At 36.6% G+C, this 26,019-nt stretch overlaps 1 protein-coding gene across 3 annotated transcripts in view; it reads right to left on the bottom strand.

Annotated features, from left to right (window-relative positions):
* Positions 1-17,814, bottom strand: part of LOC114316938 (receptor-like protein EIX1) — a 29,018-nt gene extending 11,204 nt beyond the window's left edge. Inside the window, exons 1-2 of one of the 3 annotated variants that reach the window (XR_014337472.1) lie at positions 17,079-17,786; positions 14,542-15,257 (exon numbers count right to left, since the gene is read on the bottom strand). Coding sequence is in view for 2 of the 3 variants with exons in the window: in XM_082882273.1 (XP_082738399.1) it covers positions 17,079-17,702 (624 nt within the window). In the remaining variant the exon portion in view is untranslated. Of the gene's footprint in view, positions 1-14,541; positions 15,258-17,078 lie in introns of those variants that run through there. The other 2 variants (XM_028263642.2, XM_082882273.1) reach the window with 2 other exon arrangements.
* Between the last annotated feature and the right edge of the window lie 8,205 nt (positions 17,815-26,019).

The following is a 26,019-nucleotide window of genomic DNA, read 5'->3' as shown; positions in this document are numbered from 1 at the left end:
CCTAACAAAATAGCCATGCTGAACGGAAGCATAGGCATATTCTTGACACTACTCGAGCCCTTCTTATCTTTTTCTCGTGTCCTGAATATTTTTATGGGAAACTGCTCTTACCGCTGTCTACTATCAATTGTGTTCCCACTTCTACTATCCATAGCCAAACTTCTTATGTACGTTTACATGGCACTAGTCCTCCGTACACAAATCTTCGGGTTTTTGGGTCTGCATGCTTTGTTCTCCTCCAACCTCATGAACACACCAAACTTGAACCTTGTTCTCGTCTTTGTTGCTTTCTTGGGTATGGAATTAAACATAAAGGTTATTGTTGCTAGGATCCTATCACTAAACGTCTTCGTGTCTCTCGTCATATGGTTTTCTGGGAGCATAAAATGTTTTCATCCTTATCCTCGTTCCACTTATCATCATCTTCTACTTCCATTCTATTTACTAATCCTTCTATCGATCTCTTCTCTAATGCCTTTGATGCAGGTTCCTCTTCTTTAGAGACACATTTGCCTACACTTGATCCTGTCCCGACTGCTCCCTCTGATGGTCCTGTTGAGTCTTCTATCACCCTACCAGATCCTCCTCACACCAGTCGTCCACATCGGGTAACTCAACTACCTGTTCATCTTCGTGATTATATTGTCGGGTCTCCTACCTTTTCTACTTTCCTACCTCATATCGTGAGGCTTGTACTAATCCTCTTTGGCAGCAAGCTATGACTGATGAATTATAGGCTTTAGACAAAACTCATACCTGGGATGTTATTGATCTTCCTCCTGGAAAGACTGCGATTGTCTACAGATGGGTTTACAAAATCAAGACCCATTTTGATGGGTCTATTGAGCGCTACAAAGCCCGTCATGTTGCAAAGGGCTTCACCCAAGAATATGGCATTGATTATGAGGAGACTTTCGCTCCGGTTGTTAGGCTTACCTCTATACGTAGCTTACTTATTGTTGCTGCTGCTCGCCACTAGGATCTCTTTCAGATGGATGTCAAAAATGCCTTCCTCAGTGGTGATCTTCTTGAGGAAGTCTACATGCTGTAGACACCCCATTTTTGACCCTCCTCAAGACTTGGACGTCACCATTGGAACACTTGGTGATTATCCATGTTTGTGTTCGTCTTGAGTTCCCGGAAGCCTTGGCAGCGCGCCTCGTCACAGGACCTCTCGACTCGACTGTTTTGTGCTTGGTTTGACACCAAACACTTGTGTTTTGCCTTTGAGAGGCAGGGTAGGGCTTGTAGACCATCCCCACCCATCACCGGCCGTGGCTTGAGGCCATCGGTTGTGTTTTGTGGCCACCGGCCAAATATTTGGCCGGCCGGCACTATAGATGGCCGGTCGGCTATCTTTTTTTGGTCAATTGCATCTTTGGCCGGCCGACTACTGTGCATCTGCTTTTGCAGATATTTTGACACAGCTGTCTTGCATTTGGCTCCCTTCTATACACGTGTATGGAGGGATCTCTCTCTTTAAAAGCTTTTCTTGTAAGCTTTACAAGACAAAAAGCTCTATAAGAGGAGCCCTCCTCTCTTGGCTTTAGGGTTAGACATTTTTAGACAGCCATTTTAGGGTTTGAGTTCTAGGTTTAGGGTTTTATACATATCCTATCTCTATATCTCTCTCTTGTGTGTGTATAAGTGTGTTTGTGTCTTACTATTGCACACAAACACATAGTGTTACACCTTTTTTTGGTTCTTGAAGGGCCAGAGGTTTGTTCTTGAAGATTTGGAGCTGTTTTGAGCTCAAGGAAGGGGCTGGTCCACCATTTGTGAAGAAGGTCAACAAGGGTAACAATCTTACTCCTTTTTACCCCATTCTTGCATACTATTTTTGCCTATCTTAGAACTGTTTTTGAGCTTAGTGTATAATATAAAAAAGTTCTCTTTTTGGGCCCTCTAAATAGTTTGTTTAGAGTGTTTTTTGGTTTGGAAGTGTTTGACCCCTCTTAAGCCTTGTAAGGCTCCATTTTGTGCCATTTTGAGTGAGCTCCAAGACCTTGGTGTTTGGGCCTCCTCACCACTGAAATCTTGAGGAATTTCAAAGGTGAGGATGGTGCCTTGAGGTCCCAAGAAGGAAAGGGCCACCCCCTCTCCTTGTTGTCCTTGAAAAGGACCATTTTTGGCCTCTTGAGGGAGCACCTAGCTTAGGCTCTTGTTGACCATGCCTTCACTGATTTTTGTGCTTATTATGTCATAATATGCCTCTGTTTTTAGTTGGTTTTGGTACACCATGCATGCTTAGCATACCTACCTTGTAATGCCATGTTTAGGCCTTAACATGCCTTAGGTTGTAAACCATGGTTCTAGCATGTTTTAGGCCTAGCTTTGTGAAGCTTTTGTGCTTATTTTGCCATGTTTGAGGTCTGTCCTTAGTCATTTTGGTCGGCCATGACATGCATTATATACCCCCTTTGCATTTTTGGTTTGTTGGCCTTAAGTGTGTGAATGTGTAGCATGCATTACTTGCTTTATTTCAGTGGTTTGGCACCATTTGTAGCATCATTTCAGTCCCTTTGACATGCTTGTATGCTTGCCTTGGACACCCCTTTAATGCTTTGAAAGCTTGTGTTGTATGCTCCATGTTTTGGTCATTGTGCATGCTTTTGAATTCAAGCCATTTAGATGCCATCTAAGTGGTCTTTTGGGCTTTGTTTTATGTGCTAAAACTCTGTTTTTAGTCATTTAAGTCTTGCCATGTGTGGTCATATCAAGTGTAGTTCAATACTCTATTAGCTTGCCTTGAATGCTTGGGCCATTTGTTGCATGTTTAGCCTATCTTGTTTGCTTGGTTTGGCACCATGTTCTTGCGTGATTTTCAAAGCTTAATGCATGCCCCATGTCCATGATTATTCCCTTTTAAGTGTGCTTAAAAGATACCCTTTGATGCTTAAGTGTTTAGGCCTTAACATGTGCATGTGTGTATGTGTGTTTGGTCCCATCTTCTTAAGCTTTGGCCACTGTTTTGGACCTAACTTAGAGCTGTCCAATTAGTGTAAGTCCATCCCTTGCATGCCATTCAAGTGCTATTACATTAACTCATGTTTGCATGCTTTGGTTGCATGTGTTGCATGCTTGAAATCATTTGCATTTGGCATGCATTCCCTTTGTCAAGTTGCTAGCATGTCGCATGGTTAGATTGCATCTTGCATGCTCTAAGTAGTTTGCATAGTTGTGGCATGCTTGTTTGCCTTGTTTCTTAGGTTGTCTACCTAATGTGCATTTCATGTTTGCATGCTCCCTTTTATACCATGTTGCATGTTAGTTAACATGCTTAAGTTGCATCGAACATGCATGCCTTGTCCCTTAATTTGGTGATAGAGATTGGGCCCTTATGTGTTTGCATGCATTACATTTGAAATCAAAGTGCACACTTGATTCTTTGGGCCATCACGCATTGAAATGCGCGATTGATGGTCCGAGAACCAAGGATCATGGCCCTTTGAGTCATAAACATGATAAGGGGTGTGATTGGTGCATACATTGCTTAAATTGCATTGCCATGTTCTGCCTTGCCCTCTGTTGCTGTCAATTGCAGATTTGCAGGAACTTTCTGCCGACCGGCAGTGTTTAGTGCCGACCGGCAATCCTTACTGGGCCGATAGCTTCATCAACAGCCGATGATCACATCTTAATGCCGGTGGCCATTCTACTCAGCCGGTGGTGTCTCCCAATGCCCAGGGAAGCAATCCTGAGACTTTGGCAGTCTCCAGAGGAGTATAGCAGGGAAAGCAGAGGCAGCCTATGCATGACAGTGCACTTCCGAGCAAGACCCGAGCACGCGCGCATCGAACCCTCTTCCCGAGGTCCCTTTTATTGCTTTTCTTATGCTTAGTTAATTTGTTAATTAATTAGGTAATTGTAATAATTAATTAGCTAGGATAGTTAATTCATTATTCGAATTGTATTATTCTTTTGGTCCTTCCGAGCGAGGGTGAATTTGTAATAAGTGTGGGTGAGTGTGTGCATGTCTTCCAACCCCCACTTCTTTCTCCCTTTTAGTTACCTGCTTTGATGGTTAGTAATAGGACATGTTTAAATTAGCATACCTTATGTTATGCATGCGTGCATCCATATATTTGTCTTGCATGCACCAGGCTCAGTACATCATGCTAACTGCATTTGTACTTCAATTCCAAATTGAATACATGCATCAATGGATTGCATTTCACATCCCATGTTTAGGTTAGCCGAGCCTACTCTAATTGCATCCTGTATGTGCTGCATTAGTCAATTTGACATGAATTAGGACCATGCATGTTGGCTAACTAGTTTATTGTTTTGGCACGGAGTACGATGTAAGTATTTTCATGTTTTAGCATATCGCATGCGTGTGAATGCTATCATGACAGCATGCTTACCATGTGGCTAGATGCTTATGTGATAAACTGTTTGAATGCCTGTGGGTAAAGGTTGGATTGTCTGAGTTGGAATAGCTCATTGAAATCTGTGTTTTAGCCTACTTGCGAGTAGCAAATTCCAAAACATTTTTCAAAACAAACGGATATGCAATGCTTATTCCCAAATTAGGCAATCTAGTCTATACTTGTTTGCTGTGCACATAACATAGTAATTCTAGGCTAATAATCGGGATAAGAACACATAACGTTTTCAAAAATGAATATCACGGTTAGTAGAGGCCGATCTTCGGATCGGGCGAGAGAGGGTGCTCATAGCTGACCTTCCCCCATCGTACCCAAGTTCCCGAGCCGAGGCAACTTTGGTGATGACGGACACGTGGCCTTTGGCACCGAGTCAGGGTTTCCTAAATTCTCCCATTTTAAAATATTTAGGTGGCGACTCTGTATCTGGCAAAGCAGTCCATGTTTGGCACTTCTTTTCAAAAATCTGTTTCTCAAAACGATTTGCCGGATTTGGACTCTTTGGTTCAGATTAAGAACCGTGACATAAATTGAGTCCGAACTGTAGTGAGGCCCATGGGCGCGTCTACACGTGCAACCTCCCCTTGGGTCTGCTTGTTCGGCTCATGAGGTTTGCAAACTACAGTATGCTCTCTATGGTCTCAAGTAAGGCCCATGAGCTTGGTTTGCAAAACTTAGTTCCACCATCCATGATTTCGGCTTCACCTCTGTGGACGCATCCCGAGGGCTTTATGCTTTTCCACAGTTCGGACTCAATATGTCACGGTTCTTAATCTGATCTCACAATGTGCGGTGTGAGATTGATAAATCACCAAATAGTCCAAATCCGGCAAATTGTTTTGGAAGACTGATTTTTAAGAAAGAAGTGCCAAACATGGACTGCTTTGCTAGATACAGAGTCGCCACCTAAATATTTTGTTTTGGGGGAATTTAGGAAATCTTGACTCATGCCTAAGGCCACATGTCCGTCATCACCAAAGCTGTCTCGGCTCGGGAACTTGGGTACGATTGGGGAAGGTCATCTATGAGCACCCCCGCTCGCCCGATCCGAAGATCGGCCTGTACTAAGCATGATATCGAGTTTTAAAAACATATGTGTTCTTATTCCGGTTAATTAGCTAATCTTACTATGTGATGCGCACAACACACCAGTATAGACTAGATCGCCTAATTTGGAACAAAGCATCGCATATCCGTTTTGTCTTGGAAAATGGTTTGAAGTTTGCTACTCGTAAGTAGGCTAAAACACGGGTTTCGATGAATTATTCCAATTCAAACAACCCAACCTTCACCCACAGGCATTTAGGCAGTTATATCACATAAGCAGTTAGCCTCATGGCAAGCATGCTTTTATGTTAACACTCACATACATGCAAGATGCTAAAGCATAAACACTCATAGTGTACTCCGAGCCAAAACAAGGAACATGTTAGTAATCAAATGTATGATCCAAGTCCATATTAAGATGGCTAATGCAACACATACGAAATGCGATTAGAATAGGCTCGACTAATCTAAGATGGCATATGATATGCGGCGATTTGATACACGTATTCAAGTTGGAATTGAAATACTATGCAGTTAGTATGATACGCCGAGCCCGGTGCATGCAATACAAATGAATGAATGCAAACATGCACAGCATAAGGTATGCTAAATCAAATGTGCCCTAAAACTAACCATCATAAGCGGTTAAATAAAAGGGAGAAAGAAGTGGGGGTTGTAAGACATGCATCACACACATGCACGCTTATTACACAATTGCGCCCTCTCGAGGGAGGGACCGAAAGAATAATACAAATTAATTAACTGACAAGCTAACTAAATATTACACAACACTTAACTAATTAAACAAATTAATTAAGCTAAGAAAGCAGTAAAGAGGCCTCGGGGAGAGGGATGAATGCGTGCACGCTTGGCTCCGCTCGGAAATCCATCGCCATACTCATGTTGCCTCTGTTTACACTGATCTGTACTTCTAAAAACTTCACAAGTCCCAGTGAAGCTTCAGAATCACTCCTTGAGCATTGTGGGATGTCACCGGCCAAGATAAAACAACACCGGCCATGGAAGTATGGTCATCGACCGAAAATGGGATCACCGGCGCTATTTTGGTAGTCGGCCGGCACTGAAAGTTGCCGACCGACCATTTCCTCCTGCAGAACACTGGTTTTGCTGCAACAGAGGACAGACAGAACATGGCGATGCATTTTCAAAGCAATTTATGCACCACCACCCTCCTCAACATGTTTGAGACTTAGAGGAGCATGGTTCTCGACCCTCGGGCCATCAATCACGCATTTCGATGCATGATGGCCCAAGGTGCCAAGTGTTCATTTCAATATGGAATGAAATGCATATGACACATAAGGGACCCCAACCTCTATCATGATTGATCAAGAGGCAAGGGATGCATGCTTAAAGCTATGCAACCTAGACATGCAAGCAAGCTAATGCAACATGAGCATGCAAACAAGCAATGTGCCATAGGCATACAACCTAAACAAACAAGCATGCAAAGCATGTAACAACAATGCCAATGATGAACATGCAACAACATGTGAGACAAGCATATGACAACATGTTAAGTAACTAAAAAGGAGAATGCACGCCAAATGCATTACAACTTAAGCATGCAACAACATGTCATGGATTAAGTACACAACAAGGCACAATTGAACTAGCATGCTACAACATGCAATTTACCGAATATGCAACAAGTATGTGACAACATACGAGGCAAGCATGCAACAACATGCGGGGATGGTCTTAAACCAAAATGGGCAGCTCTCGAATAAGCCCAAATCAGCGGCCAAAGTCAAGAATTGAAGCCATGAAAATGCAAAACAATCATGCACATGTGAGTGGTCCAACACTTAGGCAACAATGCACAATCCTCAAGCATGAGCAAGATGTGATAAATATGAGAATATGACAATGTATTAAGCTCTGAAAATATGTGAGGAATGATGCCAAATCAACCAAATAAAGCAAGCAAAGCATGCAAGAAGGTCCAAGGCCTAAGGCTAACCAAAGGGCTCAAACCATGGCTACATGAAGCAAGGCCCAAAGGGACAAGGGGACCTAAAACAGTCCCAAATCAAGCTAAAGTGAGCCTAAAACATGCAATGACCAAAGCCAAAATAAGCCAAAACGAAGGGGCAAAATCATGAGGCATGCAAGGCCATCAAAGAGGTGTTACACTACACCTAATACAACCAAACATTGCATGATTTAAGCAACCCAAAACAGAGCTATGATATGTCAAAATGAGCCCAAAAACCCACATAGATGGCATCCCGATGACTTGAGCATGATGCCATACACAATGACACATTCATGAGGCATAGAACACAAACTCTTTAAGACATTAAATGAGTGATAAATGTAAGTTCATAAGCATGAAATATGGACTGAAATAACATTCTAAGTGATGCCAAACCACTGAAATGATCTACATAGAGCATGCTAGCAACTTGGACACTCAAAGCTAACAAGCTAGATTACATGGTAGCTATGCAAAACAATGCAAGCATGGCCAAATCAACGAAAAACAGAACTTAAGCATACTACAACAAGCCTAAAAGCTTCATGGAGTTGGGCCAAAATCATGATAAAAGCACATGTTACAACATGATGCATATTAAGGCCAAATCATGGGATTACAAGACAAGTGTATGAAGCATACATGGCATGTCTAAACCAACTCAAAACAGAGGTGTATCATGGCAAAACAAAGCCTAATAAATGCTGAAATGGAGCTAAAACAAGCTAGGTAAACATGTTACAACATAAGCCATTTATGCAAGCTTTAAAGACAACAAGGAAAGGGGATGACCCTCTCCTTTTTAGGACCTCAAAACCACCTCTCTACCACTGAAAGTCCTCTGGATTTCAGTGGTAGAGAGGTCATGCAAAGACCAAAACAATGGCCAAAAGGTATGGCCTAAGACAAGGCCTAACAAGGCCTTGGAAGGGGGAGACAACCCCAAACCTCAAAGTGACCTTAAACAAAGTTCTAAAACACACAAAATCAGAACTTTTATCAGTTATAGTCGAAGCTTAAAACAATATGCAAGATGGGCTAAAAGCTTGTGCAAAAATAGGGAATAAAAAAGTATGTTCTCATCTTTGAAGAACCTCTTCAAGAACACCACCCCAGCACCTTCTTTGGATCAAAACCAACCCAAGAACCCTAACAACAACTCCTTAGAGCCTTAGCAACCAAGGATGGTGTAACACTAGGTGTTTGTGTGCAATAGTGTGAACAAAAGTCACTTTAGAGCACAAAACACACACACAAAGGCAAAGAGAGGGAATTATAGAGATAGATAGATACAAACTTCCTAACCCTAATTCTCTAAACCTGGAGGAGGGAAGAGGGGCTCCCTCTTTATAGAGGTTCAAATCCTTAAGCATCCAAGAGAAGCTAAACAAGAGGCAAATCCCTCCATACACGTGTATAGAGGGGGGGAAATGTGGATGACAACTGGCATAAAATATCTGCCAAAAGCAGATGGAAAGGGGTCGGCTAGAAAATATGGCCGATTGACCAACAAAAATGGCCGGCCGACCGACCAAAATATTTGGCCGGTAGCAAGAAAACAGGGCCAGTGGCCTCAAGCCAAGGCCGGTGAGGTGTGGGGATGGCCAACAAGCCATTCCCTGCCCTCAGAAGCAAAAACACTAGTGTTTGGCGCACAACCAAGCACAAAACAAACAAGTCGAGAGGTCTTGAGGCAAGGCGCGCGACCGAAACCTCTGAGAACTCAAGACGAACATGAACATGGATGATCACCGAGTGTTCAAACGGTGACATCCAAGTCTTGAGGACGGTCAAAAATGAGGTGTCTACAACCTCCAGCTCATATGACTCCGCTCTATTTGCTCGGACCACTCTTCATGGTACTACTCTTCTTCTTCTTTACGTGGATGTTATGATTATCACCGATGATGATGTGGCTGGTATTCTTAGCCTTAAACAATTTCTCAATCATCAGTTTGAGATGAAGAACCTTAGTACTCTTAATTATTTCTTAGGGCATGAAATCTCTTATGATTCCACTGGTTATTATTTGTCACAAGACAAATATGCATTTGATCTTCTGGCACGTCTTGGTCTTACCGATTGTAAAACTACCTCTACTCCCATTGATCCTCAGACTCGTCTCACTTCTCTAGACGATGATCTTCTCTCTGATGCTACTCTTTATCGCTAGTTGGTTAGTAGTCTTGTCTATCTCACTGTAACTTGTCCTGACATTGCCTATGCTGTCCATCTTGTTAGTCAGTACATGTCAGCTCCCCACACCCCGCATTAGACTACTCTACTTCGCATATTTTGTTACCTTAAAGGCACTATGTTCCATGGACTCCATTACTCTACTCACTCTTCTCTTGAGCTTCGTGCCTTTTCTAATACTGATTAGGCAAGGAATCCTATTGATCGACGCTCCACCACAGGTTTTTATTTCTTCTTAAGAGATTCTCTTCTTACTTGGCGCAGCAAAAAACAGTCACTCAATGTTCGCCCTAGTACTGAAGCTGAATATAGCGCTCTTGTTGACACTACTCAAGAACTTTTATGGCTTCGCTGACTCCTTGTTGATATGGGTGTTTCTTTCCCTGGTGCCACCTCTCTCTATTGTGACAATCAGAGTGCCATTCAGATTGCTCACAATGATATCTTCCTTGATCGCACCAAACATATTGAGATTGTTTGTCATTTCATTCGACAGCATGTTACACGTGGCACTATTTATCTTCTTCATATTTCTTCTGCTGATTAACCTACTGGTATTTTCACCAAGGCTCATTTTCCTAGTCATTTCAGTAATCTAGTTTCCAAACTCAGGTTGGTTGATGCTTACCCACCTTGAGTTTAAGGGGGGTTGTTTATGTATATATTAGCTTTAGTATATATTAGATTTAGATTTATACTTATCTCCTTGTATTGTAGATATACTTATCTTTATCTCTCTATCTCCTTATATCTCTATCTCTCCCTATCTCTATCTCCTTCTATACTTATCTAGGTTTGTGTTCAGCCTATAAATACAGGCTCTCATATTGTATTCAATTTATTCCATATAATACAGATACATATTTTCCATATTTCTTTTAACCATTCTAATAATAATAATAATAATAAAACAAATCTGCTAAAAAAACAGCTATGATTTGGGAAAAACCACCAATCTGCTCAAAGATGTGGTTTGGAAAGTAATATTTGCTTAAAAGCACGTCGTCCCCGTTGACGCTGTCCCCGTCGTTGCTGTGCAACTTCACTGCTGCTATCGCCGGAGAAGGAAGTGCACCCACAATGATATGGGAGAAGGCTTGAAAGAGGAGGAAAGCTTTAGTGTTGAAAATCCAAAAATTTATGCCGAAATCAGAGGAGAAAACTCTCAAAACTCCTATTTCGGACATAAAAAGTCCAGATCTACACTCTAAAACTGTAGATCTATACTCTAGGAGTGTAGATCTACACTTTAGAAGTGTAAAATGAGTCGCTGGAATGTCGTCGGAGCACCGCCAGAACACTGTTGAAAATCACCTAAAGAGAGAGCCTCTCTCTAGACCAAAATTATTATAATTTTATTAAATTTAAGAAGATGTAAGTGTAATTTACCTTTGCATTTAAATAATGAGGGCTGCTAAATGCCTCTACCTTTTTACTTTGGATCCCTAATTTTTTATATTTTATTTTAGAACAATTTTTTCCTAACATCAAATTCCAATTTTATGCTCATTCTATCCTCCCAAGTCTAACCCTAATCCTAATCCCACCACCACTTCCACTCCTGCCGGCGGCCTCTGGCAACCAATCCACCTCTGTTATTTTCCTCCTTCGGTGAGCCTCTCGCCACCACCTATTGTTTACAGAACTATCAATGGCAACAAAGGTTAGGGTTTTGGCTACAGTCGTAGAGAATGAGCGACTGATTTGCAAATTCTCTTTCGTAATCTTCATCTTCATCCTTCAGAACCTATTCTCTTTTCTCTCTTTTGTGTGCAACTCCCTCTCTTCCCATCGACAGGTTGGTTGATTTCTCTTCGTTCGGTTATACTAAATTGAAGTTGTTGAATATGTTCAGTGCTTCACAATTGAACATATGCCTTTTGTTCGGCTACATAGTACTAAACATTAGGCTTTTGTTTGGAAATAGTTTTTCAAACGGTGGCGAGGCAAAAAGATGGGTTTTTCGATCTGGTTATCTATCATTCATTATCAACAACATCAATGTGATTCTTTACAATGGAGGAATCATCATTCAAACTTGGACCCATTACATTTCTAATGTTGTTACATTCCTTGAAACATAGTTTGCATCTATCTGATATTCTGAGGAAATAGACGGTTGCTCCGTTGTTACTGTTTTTTGTTTGAGCAGGTTGTCAGAGAGAAAGGGTCGCCAGAGTGGGAGGGGGATTGCTGGAGGAAGGAATAAGGAGTTGAAGGTGGAAGGTATAAGGGTAGGGTTCAAAGGGTATATTTGTCATTATGATTGGGGTCCAAAGAAAAATAAAGAGGGAAGTAATTTTAGTTATGGGGGGCCAAAGAAGTGTTGGGTCTAAAGTAAAAAAGTAAGGACATTTAACAGCCATCTTAAATAATATGTAGTCTTCTTATTAGTTAGTGGTAACAGATGACTAGAGATAACACTGCCCCTAACATCATAAAAGAAAGAGTAAAGGTACTTGTACAAAAATATAATACAAAAATGTGTAGAGAAAAAGAAATTAAATTTTTCTCAAGCTTAAAATCTGTACTTAATCATCATGTTATGATTTATTGGGTTCATTATGAGTTCTGTTTCGATAATTTGAACTATTTATTTTGTAGAGCCTTGTGTGTATATTATTTATAGAAAAATTATGTTTATTTGATAAATCGTAACCTTTTGTTTTATCACATTTATTTTTGAAAAAATAAACGACAAATATATTCTTGAAAATAGATTATTCAATTTTTTAGAAATAAAATTTGATGGATTCCACATAGAGAACCCTATAAAATTAACTTTTGGTGGATTCCACACTCCTTAACATGATGCTCAAATTTAGATTTTGAACTTAAAAGAATTTATATTAAATATATATATATATATATATATATGTGCAAAAATTTATTTTGAATAATCCTTGCCATATTTAAAATGAATTAAAATTACACTTTAAATTTTCTATGCATATTTTTGTTTTTTTATTTTGCTTTTGTGCAAATACCTTCACAGTAAAACACATACCAATCGTAACCATACAACAAGGTATGGTCATTCAACAACTAGCTAGATATAATTCTATGAGAAAATATCATTTTCACCTCTAAATTATCTCTCAAAAATTAATTTAATTTATGTTCTTTCAATAAAATTAATTTTATATTTAAATTATTCGTTTTTACGTGAATTTTACTCCTATCATCAATTATTGTCTATCGTTAAATGGAAGTTGTTGATATGACACGCACACTTCATTTGAAGTTTCATTTTACCTCTCAAACTATTTTTAAAATATCAATTAGACCCCTAAATGAAATAAAATTTGGAGGTCTAATTGATATTTTAAAAATAATTTGGGAAAAAATTAAAATTTCAAATCAAATTTGGGTGCTATGTCACAACTTTCATTTGAAAAATATAAACGTCAACTAACAGAGGTGATAGGCAGCGGTAGTGGGATGGTTGTGGTGGTAAGTTGTTGTGGATCATATCTTCTCTCATTTGTATTATGGTAGATCAATAATGTTAGAAATTAAGAATTCATAAACAAAAAAAAAAAAAAATACTCTTACATAGTCAAGCTCACATTTAGAGTAAATTTAGACAAAGAACTATTTTTTTGGTCTTTTCTGTGTCTCACTACTTGGTTCTTAATTCATCGCGACATATCCTAAATTTATCACGACATACAATGAACAAGCCATAAAACTCCAGAACATAGAATAATGAAGTAACCAAGTTTTACATATATAGATTTAAACAACTACTTATAGTAAATTTGTATTATGGTAGATCAATAACGTTAGAAATTAAGAACTCATACACAAAAAAAATACAAAAAAAATAATTTGTAATTCAAATTTTAACTCTTACATAGTAAAGCTAAAATTTAGAGTAAATTTAGACGAAGAACTATTTTTTTGGTTTTTACTGTGTCGAACTACATGGTTTCTAAATTCATCGCGACATACAATGAATAAATCATAAAACTCTAGAACATAAAATAATGAAGTAATCAAGTTTCACATATATAGATGAGAGGGTAATTTTTGGGAGAAATTGGGCCGAGCTTCGAGTTGGGCTTTAAGGCCCAAAACACGAAGGATTAAGTAAAAAGGCCGTAATGGATACTTCGGCCTAGGGGGCAAGGTTACTCCGGTCTTGAGGAGACAAAGTTACTTCGGCCCAAGGAGGTGAGGTTACTCCGGCTCATGAAGAGATAGATGTTTTGGTCCAAGGAGAAGTAAAGCTACTCCGGTCCGTAGGCAACTCGGAATTAGGCCGGTCTCAGAGTTAGTCCGGCCGCAGTATGTTCTGGGAAGGCCGGTTTTGGAATTAGTCCGGTCGTGACGTACTATGGATTAGGTCGGTCAGACCTTGCTACTTGGAAGTTTGAGCTCGCCAAGGTTGAGCAGGGACAGCCGAAGTAAGGAATTAGAGGAGAAGACCGAGCTATGGACGGTTCGGCCCTCTGTGGCTCGGTATAGCCAATTTACTTCGGCTACATGGAAGTTCGGCCGTGGAGGAAACCATCCCACTTGGTTTAAGCAGTGGGGGAGGGTGTAAAAGGATAAGCATTATCCTTAGGAGATTGAATCCTAGGAGGACTCTGCATGGAGAAATACGAGTCCTACTAGGATTGTGCCATATGAAACTTATAAAAGCTCACAAGCAACACCTTGGAGGAGGTAATTGAACACAATCTTTCTAAGAACTTAGAGCTTTGTCTATTTGTCAAGTTTTCTGACTTAGGCATCGGAGAGGTTTCCGGCACACACCCGCCGGCTAGCTCACGTTTGTGTTTTCAGGTGACAAAGCGACGTCGTACGGAGGAGCGTGGACTTGGTCAACAGGATTATACGAGGAGAATTATTTCCTCCCCGTACAATAGATTAAAACAACTATTTAGAGTCAATCCAACAACAAAATAATCTTTAAGACTACATATAGTACCATGGAAATTTATTAACTTTCTGGGGAAAAAATAGAAAAAAGTGCACTTAAACAACTACAACCACCCACCCACCCACTCATCTATCCATCCATCCATCCACACAAATACTATAAAGACACACAAGGGAAAAAAGCAAATCATTGTGACATCACTTGCCATTCTACTTATTAAATTGCGCCACTCTCACTGCTATAGCTACTAGTACATTCTCTTTAGTCATGTTAACGAATCAAAAATGAGCATGTCTCCAGTTCTTCTTGAACAACAAAACCCCAATAACTCCCCATAACCCTGTGGCATAGCCACTCATTATGACCAAGTAAAACCATACCTTTTCAGCCTTGTCTCCTTCATATGTTTCTTCATGACTTGTGGATGTCGGAGGAGGTTGAGAATGTTCGTCACCAGAGCATTTCTTTGGTACAAAAGCTACACAAAGTTCACTATTGCCGACATAAATAGAAGGGCCATCAAGAGTTTGGAGCTGATTACCCGCTGGAATATGTCCTGACAAGTTATTGTATGATAAGTTCAAGTGGCTCATAAAACTCAAATTTGACATGCTCTCTGGAATTGTGCCTGAAAGTTGATTGTTATGGAAATCAAGAGATTCCAATGACTTTAAGCCACCGATCTTCTTAGGGATGCTTCCTGTCAAATTATTATGCGATAAATTAAGCCCAAGCAAACCTGAAAGAAGTGAGAGCTCTTCAGGGATCCTTCCGCTCAAATTATTCCTCGAAAGATCCATGTTCACTAGATATACTAGTGTAGTGCTGTATTCGAGTTCAATTCCTTTCATGACCTGTACCATGTTCTCAGATAACCATTGCCCTGGCACTAATGTTGGAGATTCATTATAGACCATACTAGTGAGATTGCCAAAACAACGAGGGATGGTTTTTTTCTAAATTATTGTTTGCAAGGTCTATGATTTGGAGATTTGACAGTTGGCATAACTGTAAGGGAATTTTGCCATTGAACATATTCTTGTGCAATCTCAGAATTCCCTAGAATTTTAGTTCTCCAATCCATTCAGGAATGTTTCCAGACAATCCATTCTCACCAAGATCCAAAGCTATTAAAGCTGTGCACTTTTTCAAAGCCAAAGGAATCTCTCCATAAAGACTATTGTTATTCAAATGTAACCATGCCACTGCCAGTCTAGACAAATGTCCAATAGAGCTTGGAATAACCCCCGAAAGTTGGTTAGATGAAAATTTCATAACCTGTAGCATTGGGATTTCCCCTGAATCCTCCCAACACTGAGGAAGATTTCCAAATAACATATTCTTAGAGAGATCTAGTTCATTCAAAGCCACAATTTTGCACAATGAATTGGGTATCAAACCATTTATTAAATTGTTAGCTAGTAACAAACTCTCTAAAGTAGGCACCATATCGCCAATATTTTGTGGAAGGGGTCCTGAGATATAGTTATAGGAGAGATCAACTCTGTTCAAAGTGGAAGGCAATTTCAGAATGGGTCCACTGATATGGTTATGAGAGAGAGATAATTTCAAGAGAGGCATGTCATGAAGCCATTCAGGGAGGGTTCCTGATATGCTAGTATTGGAAAGATCCAATTCAACAACTTTCCTTTGTGTTTGAAGCCATTGAGGAAATTGAATCCCTACTTCGCAGGACCCCATTAGAATGGATTTCAATTGAAAAGGAGGTATCCAATCAGATCTCACCTTCAATGTCAAAAAGGCAGAACTTGTTCTCAATTTGTCCAACATTGAGAGGTTGGCAAAATGAGTTTCAGAAAGTACTACGCCTTCCAGGGAATTAAAAGAGAGATCTAAGATCTTGAGATTTGATAATTGTCCAATAGAAACAGGAATGGTACCATTTAACTTATTGTAAGAAAGATCTAGTATTCTCAAGGCTGATAGGTTCCCTAGCGACGGTGGGATAACCCCAATAAACTGATTATAAAAGAGGATTAAATTATGCAAATGTGACAATCTTCCCAACCATGTTGGAATCGAACTGTTAATGAAGTTACTTGAAAGATCAAGGTGTTTCAAATTCTTAAGTTGTCCCCACCAATTTGGTAAATGACCAATGAAACCATTACCACTCGAACACAATGTCTCTAAATTGTACATGGTGCAACTGGACAAATTTCCATAAGAAATTAACATCTTTTTGTCAAATCTGTTGTCACTCATATCAAATGATCTCAAACTACATTGATTTGACAGTAGACTCAACATCCCCCCAACATCATGAAATGCATTGTAGCCAAGATTGAGATGTTCAAGGCTCTTAAGCTTTTCCAGATGGAGAGGAATAGAAAAATTAAACTGATTATCATAAAGATCAAGGACTCTTAAAGAAGTCATGTTCCTAAGGAGACTCGGAAGTTCTCCTTCAAATGAATTAGAACTAAGGTCTAAGTATTGAACATTAGAGATAGTAGAATTCACATGCATATGAGATAAATGAATGCTACCCGCAATTTGATAAACGCAACTCTAGTAAACAAGGAATCATGTTTAGTACCTTGTGTAAATTTTGCGTTTGAATAAGCTTCATGTGACTCAAGTCGAGGTATTGCAGTGATGAAAGACGAGAAACCCATGTGAAATCATCTATGGTTACTTCAGAATTAAAATTAAGATCAAGAACACGCAAGCTAGAAAGATTTCCGAGATGATGGGGAGCTATTCCTCTGAACGCTGCACCAGACAGATTGAGATACCTTAGTCGTGCCACCGATCCAAAGAACTTTTGGGATTGGGCTATTGTTAAAACGTTTCCGGCCAAGTCCAAGTGATTCAGATATTTCAATTGAAGCAAACAAGAGTGCACTTCATTAGCCACTAACGGAATAGAAGAGTTGTACCCGGGTGCGTAGAAGTTTACACAGAGATCAAGCCCAACAACGTGGCCAGTAATTTCACCACATTGTACTCCTTTCCAACTGCAACAATCTTTGCTATGCCATGATGATAGTCGACCTGTATGGTCTGTGAAACTATCTTTGAACTTTAGAAGAGCTTGTCTCTCTTCTTCTATGCGACCAATGGTTGAAGCATTACACAAACAGGACAATGTTGTTTCATTGAAAAGCAAAACAACTAAAAGGAGTCCAATAGTGGAGAATTTCCTCATATTGAACTTCATCTAGTTCTCAAAGGCACACAAGACAATGTAACTGGAAAGAGGATCACACAAGATGGTGGATCTTGTAGCAGTATAAAACTCCATTCAGAAAATGCAAGTTCCAGTTGCAATATAGAAGGGGACAAACTACAGTGTCATTTTGGTTACTATGGTCCTGATAATTAGACTTAATTCTCATTAAGTCTTATTTAAAATAAGTATTGATAAAATCATCGCTAAAAATAATTTTTTTGTGATAATTTTTTATATATGTCACTAAAAATTGACAATTAATGACTTTTTTTTATTATGATTTTTGTAAATTATCGCTAAAATTTATAATTAGTGATTTTTTTTATAACAAATTTTTCTTATAAGACTTATTAGATAATAAATCCACTTATTAGGACCTATATGTAAGTACTCCTAATTTTAATTGGCTTGACTTTATTTTAAATTTACAATTTCTTTTAATTTGATTGAATTGATTATAACTCTCAATATTTTTTATAAAAAAATTCGTAGATAAGTGACATGTGTCATATTTTTGAGGACAAAACTATAAATTTACTCAATTCAGTTGATTAATCTCAACTAATTCAACGATTATTTCTATTAAAAGCACTAACGATATTATCAATTGAATTAAATTGATACAAAATTTAAAATTAAAATTCAAAATTGAACCAACTGAAAATATAAAAATCAAAATAATACAAGTAGCAAAATATAAGAACCACTAGTATAATTCACTCTCTAAAAGGAATAATTTTAGTTACTCGCAAAATTTAATCCGAAAGGTAGATTATAGAGCATAAATTTAAAGTTAATATTTATCAGTCATAGTGAAAATAAATTTTGTCCATACATTTTGATTCCAGATAAATTTTTGAATAATTTTTTTAAATATATATTTTTTTAGTTACAGAAAAATTCTTTTATTCTCCCACAAATCCACAACAGCGTCTCTTACAGAGTTCACTAATATATTCTTACTAAATTAAAGATATTTTTATTCAAAATTTCGACGATTGAAGACAACCACCACCGACTTAGAATAATTTTCGCGACTTTGAAATTACCTGAGACAAGTCAGTCAACTAATCCATCCATAAACATCAACCTCATCAAGTCAGGACATACCAACCCCACATTCAGGTGGCCTTGAGGCTTTTAAAAAATGAGACTTTTATACATAATTATAAAATATATATCGTTTTTTTAATTAAAAAATGATTTTTTTTTTAATTTTTTAATTTTTTTATTTGAAAAAACTAGTACTAACACAAAATTTACTTACATATATGTAAAACTAAAGTTACTCAGAATGTTTGGTTTCAATTTTCTAAAAATTGAATTTTTTATTTTTCATATATATATATATATTTTTTTATTTTTAATGAATATTTTAAAAAATTTAATTTTTTTTTACTTTTTTAGATGCATCTTACTTAGATGTATCTAAAAAGTAAAATATTTATGAAAAAATATTTTAAAAAATTAATAAATATACAAAAATACAAAAAATATACTGAATTTTGTAATTTTTTTTTGTATTTTTGGTATTTAGTGAATTTTTTTAAATATTTTTCACAAAAATTATACTTTTTAAGTGTATTTATGTTAGGTGTGTCTAAAAATTAAAAAAAAATTGCTTAAAATATTAAAAAAAATTCAGTAAAAATAAAAAAATAGAAAACAAGAAAGTAAAATTTTGTGAAAAGTGAATTTTAAAAACTGAAAACAAACGGAGTGACTAGTTTATTTTTATTTTTTTTAGCACATGAGGAAATAAGTGGGACCCAGTAGAAAAACAGAGTGACTAGTTTTTTAACCTATGAAAATTATTTAAAATATTAAGTAATAGGGTAAATTACAAATATACCATCTGAGATTTGATTAAAATATGAATTGCTCTCTGTGGTTTTGAAAATTACATTACACCCTCTGAGATTTATAATTTCATAACAAATAACTCATTTTATTAATAAATCATCAAGTCAATTAACCGTTTTTAATGATGTTAAAAATATGTTTCAATTAATAATTTACGTAATTTTATTATTGTATATGAGAGCAATTATGAATTTTATTTTTTTAGTTAATTCTGTGAAATAAAAAATTCTAATAAGGGGGTATTTGTAACTTTTTAAATCAGTGGAAGCAATCTGTATTTTAAGCAAACCTCAGGAGGTGTATTTGTAATTTACCCGCTCCAAATACACTCATTGATTTGTCCTTAACTAATGGCAACCCGTGCGATGCATGGAAAAACAAACTGTATATATTTTATGTGATAAATAAATTATTCTAATCTTGAATTATTTTTTAATAGCGGCAAACTATGATGTTAGGCCATCTTAGTAGATGTTAACAATAATTAATCTATAAAATTTCACAATAAAATTTGATATGCATAAAACATTGTTAATTATAAAGATTGTTAGGGATAATAGTATCACAATCACTTGATAACATAAATAAATTGTATCAGTCTATAGTGTCATGCAGAAAAAAAAAAAAAAGCAAAAGCAAAAACAAAGCATTAAAAGAGAGAAATTTTATAAGTTATCAATAATTTACTTAGACTTTTAAATCAGTGATTTATATTATTATTGTAGGACCAAATTATGAATAAATCTCACCTTTTAATTATAATTATAATTTCTAAGTAATTTTAAAAAAAATTTAATATAAGTTTGTTACCCTACTCATAAAAAGAACTTCTCAAACAGATCATTAATTAACCATGTTAGCAACTTTCTACCTTTGATCTCCTCTATCAATGACACTACATATCAAAGCATAAATCCTTATTTATAACTTGAATAATACTTGCATGGTTCCTACAATATTTAACCAAAAAAAAAAAAAAATCAAGATAAAAAAGGATTATAAAAATTCTATATGAAATTAGTTTAATCCATTTTATTTATAAAAAAAAAAATTGATGACAAATTATTTGAATTGTACTTGAAGAAATATAACAAAGGATAGCTTTAATCATTATATACCAACAAAAAAATTATATAGGTTTCTCAATGAAAAAATGATCGAATATAACTAAAGTTATGAATATTGAATTAAATCATTTGGATTCTAAATTAATAATATAATTTAACAAATCAACTAATAATAACAGGAAGATGTCAACAAATATGTAGTATTTCCCTATCATCTTTGTATTATGTTTATTAGTTTCATATATCATATGAAAGTTTTACTCGTCTCAATCTTTCAATAAATTAAGCACTAAGGCCAGGTTTGGCAAGTTCCAAAAAATTCAAAAAAGTCAAAAAGTTACACAAAAAGCCAAAAAGTCATTACTATTTACAAATAAAAAATATTAAAAAAATATTTTATACATTTTTGTAATACAAAAGCTTGAATTACACTATCAGTCGTACTGCCCTAGCAGGAAGGCAGGTCATACACTTTTTGGGCAAAAAAAAAAAAAAAAAAATTCCATATGTAAAGCCACAAAATTTGATGGTAATGTTGGGCCCTTGGGGGCCCACTAAGGATTCTATTTTGATAATTTGAATCGTTGAATATATAGAAATCGTCAATTATTATATGCTTGTAAAAAATCACGTTGATCGGATATCATTAACTATATGATCAAATCAGTTTTATATAAACAAAACGGATGGTGTGATAGTTAATTGTTGAAAAAAAACTAATCCAATCATATAGCTATCGATATCCGATCAACATGATTTTTTACAAGCATATAATACTCAACGAGTTGTACATATTGAACGGTTCAGATTATTAAAATGAGACCCGTGGTGGCCCTCACGGACTGACCATCGTTGTCCAAACATTTTGCCCCGAAAGGGGCAATAATTTGCTGTGTAAGACACGCTGCCCCAGCAGGGCAGCCGTACAACTTACTCAACTTTCTTCCTATATACACTTTATTTATACAATTTTTATTACACATTTTTTCGTAAAAAAACAAAGGGTTTTTTTTTTTAGAGTCCATGGTATTAAGACTTTATAGTATAAAGGACATCTAATATTTTCATAATGTCTAAGGTTCCTTAATTTAATCTAGAGAAATTCTGATCCAGAGAAATTCTGATCCAGAGAAATTTCAATCTAGAGAAATTTCCATCTAGAGAAATTTCAAACCAGAGAATTTCTCTGGTTTGTTCAATTTTTTTTTTTTATTTTCTATGTTTTGAAAATGTCTCATCCAATTCCCAAAATGGTGCAAATCAGAGTATGTTTTGGTGATTTTAGGTACATCATACATGAAATCCACAAGCAATTGTTAAACTAAAGTTGGTACACACCATAAGGCTACAAGTGGATCAAATTCCTGAAGAAGTAAGTACCAAGAAGAAACCAACCTACTAGAAGGAAGGTGAAGAAGGCCAAGAACGTTATGAAAGTCCATCATCCGAAGGTGATTCCTAGACCAAATATGATGACAAATGGTAAGTAAAATTGGATCATTGATGCTTTGTTGACCCACCGTCCCTTGAGAAAAATCAAAGCTGCGAGGTTCACTACGTTATACCCACCAAAGAAATTTCTCTCAAGAGAAATTTTCATTCAGAATTTCTCTCCAAAGAAATTCTAGATTCTTTGTGTTTTAACCAAATTTCTCTGGACTTCGAAATTTCTCAGAGATTCTTTGTGTTTTGACCAATTTTCTCTGCACTTCGAAATTTCTCTCTAGAGAAATTTTGCTCCAGATAAATTCAGCCCAGGCATGTCCATTTCCATTTCCTAGTAGACCAAAACCACACCCCAAAATGAGAATTTGATCCTTCTGTTGGGTTTGGGGAGAGGTTGGTACTTGGACTCCTCAACACAATAAAATGAGAGTTCACCACTGCATTTGTCTTATTTTTATTTTATTTCTAATCATGCTTTGTATGATATGTTTTCTCTTGGCAAAAAATGACTTGTTATGTATGAAATTATGAACTATCTGAATACTTATAATTATCTCTTGTACTTTCATCTTTTTTTTTAGACTTCTACAATACTTTTACTTTATGATAGTTTGTATACTTGATTAATTCTCACCCATTTGTTTCCCAGATTATTCACAACAAATTCTGTCATAACTTCAGTAAAACTATTATCCCTTCTGTAGGTGCCTTGACAAAGCTACGGTAATTACAAACATTGAGAACAAAAATGGGGACTTATAAAAACAACCTAGAAAACGACTCTAAAGTACGAATCAAGAGCTCATCAAGCATAACATCGCTGCTTCTGCTTCGTGTATTGGAATGAATTTCTCTGGTTTGGACTAGAGAAATTCTCTAGTTTGAACTGAATTTTCTCTGGGTTAGTCCAAAGAAATTCTTTGGTTTATACTGAATTTTCTTTGGTTTGAACTGAATTTTCTCTGGGATGGTCCAGAGAAATTTTCTAGTTTGAACTAAATTTTCTCTAGGTTTATTTGAATTTTCTTTGGGTTTATTTGAATTTTCTCTAGGTTGGTCCAGAGAAATTCTCTGGTTTGGACTAAAAATATTGATTCGCATGTTTCCAATTTGGGCTACTGGAATCATCATATGTGTTGTTTATGCACAATTGGGTACATTGTTTGTTGAGCAAGGGATGATGATGGACAGGACCATTGGTTCCTTCTCCATTCCTGCAGCCTCTCTTTCAGCATGTGACATCATAAGCGTTATTTTCTGGGTCCCTGTTTACGATAGGGTCATCGTCCCTATTGCGAGGAAGTTTACTGGCAGAGAGAAAGGCTTTACAGAGTTGCAACGTATGGGAATCGGCCTCTTTATTTCAGTACTATGTATGGTATCTGCTGCTTTGGTGGAGATGAAGAGATTGACACTTGCACAAGCCCTTGGTTTGGTTGATGAAAATGTTCCAATACCGCTTAGTATCAGTGGCAAATACCCCAATATTTTTTGTTTGGTGCTGCAGAAGTATTTACATTCATCGGGCAGCTTGAGTTCTTTTACGAGCAGTCACCGGACAGCATGCGTAGCTTGTTTGCTGCATTGTCCCTTTTGACGACTTCTATGGGAAGCTACTTGAGCTCTTTTATTCTTACTATAGTGACATCTCGATCAACGGAGACTGGGAGGAGGACGATGGCGAAGGGTGGGATTTAGGGGTAGGGGAAAATCTTGAAGCTTTTGTTCATTGGTTGTAGCAGAGAGAGAGAGGAATCGTGGGCAAAGTCTCAAATTTCTTTGATATATGTTTAGGGACCTTAGATATCAAAAAATAATTTTGTGGATCTCTTTCATTACGAAAAGTGGGGGACGGACCCTAGACTAATTTTCCCAAAAACAAAGTTAACCCAAACATCCATTTTTTTTCTCAACTTTTTAGTTCAAAAAGACAAAAAGTGCACTTATTTAGTGAAAAATCTAGAAATCCCCTTGACGTTGATTTGTGATTATGTATCAATTTTAAGCAACATATAACAATCCCAATCACGACAAATTGACACAATGATTTTACGTGGAAAAACCACAATTGGACACCTCCAATTGTGATAAAAAAAAAATCACGGGCAACAGCCACAAAACAATCTACTAAGAAGATATAAAGGAATTACATAGGTATACTCTCAATTACCTAGCGAATCCACGCCCGAATTGAACCAACCTCTATGTGTCTCTTCCAACTCCGTCTTCACCTCGGAATTATCTTGACGATGAGCCACTCCGGAATCTACCAAAGCTTCAGGCTCGAATTTTTCAGAATCCACCAAAGAACAACTCTCTCTTTTGTGTAGAATAAACAAACAAACCCTTGATGTATGCTTCTTAAACCATGAGTTGAATACTCAATGAAAACATTAAAGAAAACTAGCAAAATATTCCCAAATATAAACCTTAGAACCCAAAAAGAAGATCTGGAGGAGTAATCCTAGATTTGGAGCAACTTGCGAATTTGTAGAATCTGAAATCGCGAGGTTCGCTCGAGCGTGGGAATTGACGCTCGAGCAGGGACATTATATGAAATGCTCCAAACAGGATGTACGCTCGAGCGGGGATTTCGATGCTCGAGCGTGAAAACACGGATCACAGTATTTTTGCAGAGTCACCAAACATCTGGAAAACTGCATTCTTCGCTCGAGCGGGGAGGCAACTTTGAATTCATTTTTGCATTTTGCTTCGGGGGCGCTGCCCCCTGAACCCCCGCGAGCTGACCGGGCAGCTTGATCCCCGTCATAATCAGTGAAGTGACAATATTGAAAGTATTAACACCACAAACTTCTCTGCAAGGCACAATTCGAGTTGGATTCGCATCTAAAAACTCATAGCCTCACTGAAATAAAAAGTGCGAAAATAAGTACAACTGAAAGGAGTTTTGTCAAATGGGATTGCCCAGAATAAAAACCTAACATTTAGGCTACCGCAAACAACCCAGAAAACAAATTTGATAAGAAATTAGTTCTAAACTTCATTATTAAAAAAATAAAATTTTCAAAAAGAGAATTTAGAGATGGGATTGAAAAAATACTATAACAAATAGCAAAACGTAAGAACCACTAATATAATTCACTCTTTAAAAAACATGACAAATTGGTTGAATAATTTTAGTTATCTGCAAAATTTAATCCGAAAAGTAGATTATAGAGCATAAATTTAAAGTTAATATTTTATCAGTCATAGTGAAAATCAATTTTGTCCATACATTTTGATTCTAGATAAATTTTTAAGTAATTTTTTTTAAATGTTGCTAAATTAAAGATACTTTTATTCAAAATGTTGACAATTGAAGACAACCACCATCGACTTAGAAGGTACATACCAACCCCAGATTCAGGCGGCCTTGAGACTTTTAAAAAAATGAGACTTTTACACATAATTAAAAAATATATATCGTTTTTTTTATTTAAAAAATGAGACTTTTTTTTTTTTTTTTTTTAACTAGTACTAACGCAAAATTTACTTACATATATATATAAAACTAAAATTACTAGTTTTTTTTACCTATTCTATATATGAAAATTATTTAAAATATTAAGTAATAAATCAAACTTTAAAATATTATATTAGTGAATAATTTAAGAGAACTGTTATTTCCACTTTACTTTGATCCAAATACACTTCTTCATTTGTCCTTAATATACATAGTTACTATTTTCACTCCACTTTGCTGTAAATGCACTCATTTCTACGTATAAGAAGGACAAAAAATAGATTGTATTTGGAGTAAATTAGAGTTGTAATAGTGGCTCCCTAATTCAATTATAATTTTTGACAATAATTATAATACTGTATTTTCTTAGTCAATTTCATAAGATTTTTATAATTGATAAATCATAATTATTGAAATAGATTTTCAACATTTTCGATGAGTAATGCTATTAATTTATTTAATTTTT

Source organism: Camellia sinensis, chromosome 8, assembly GCF_055761805.1.
Source record: "Camellia sinensis isolate YWXY chromosome 8, ASM5576180v1, whole genome shotgun sequence".
NCBI lineage: Eukaryota > Viridiplantae > Streptophyta > Magnoliopsida > Ericales > Theaceae > Camellia > Camellia sinensis.
This window is presented reverse-complemented; position numbering and strand designations above follow the sequence as displayed.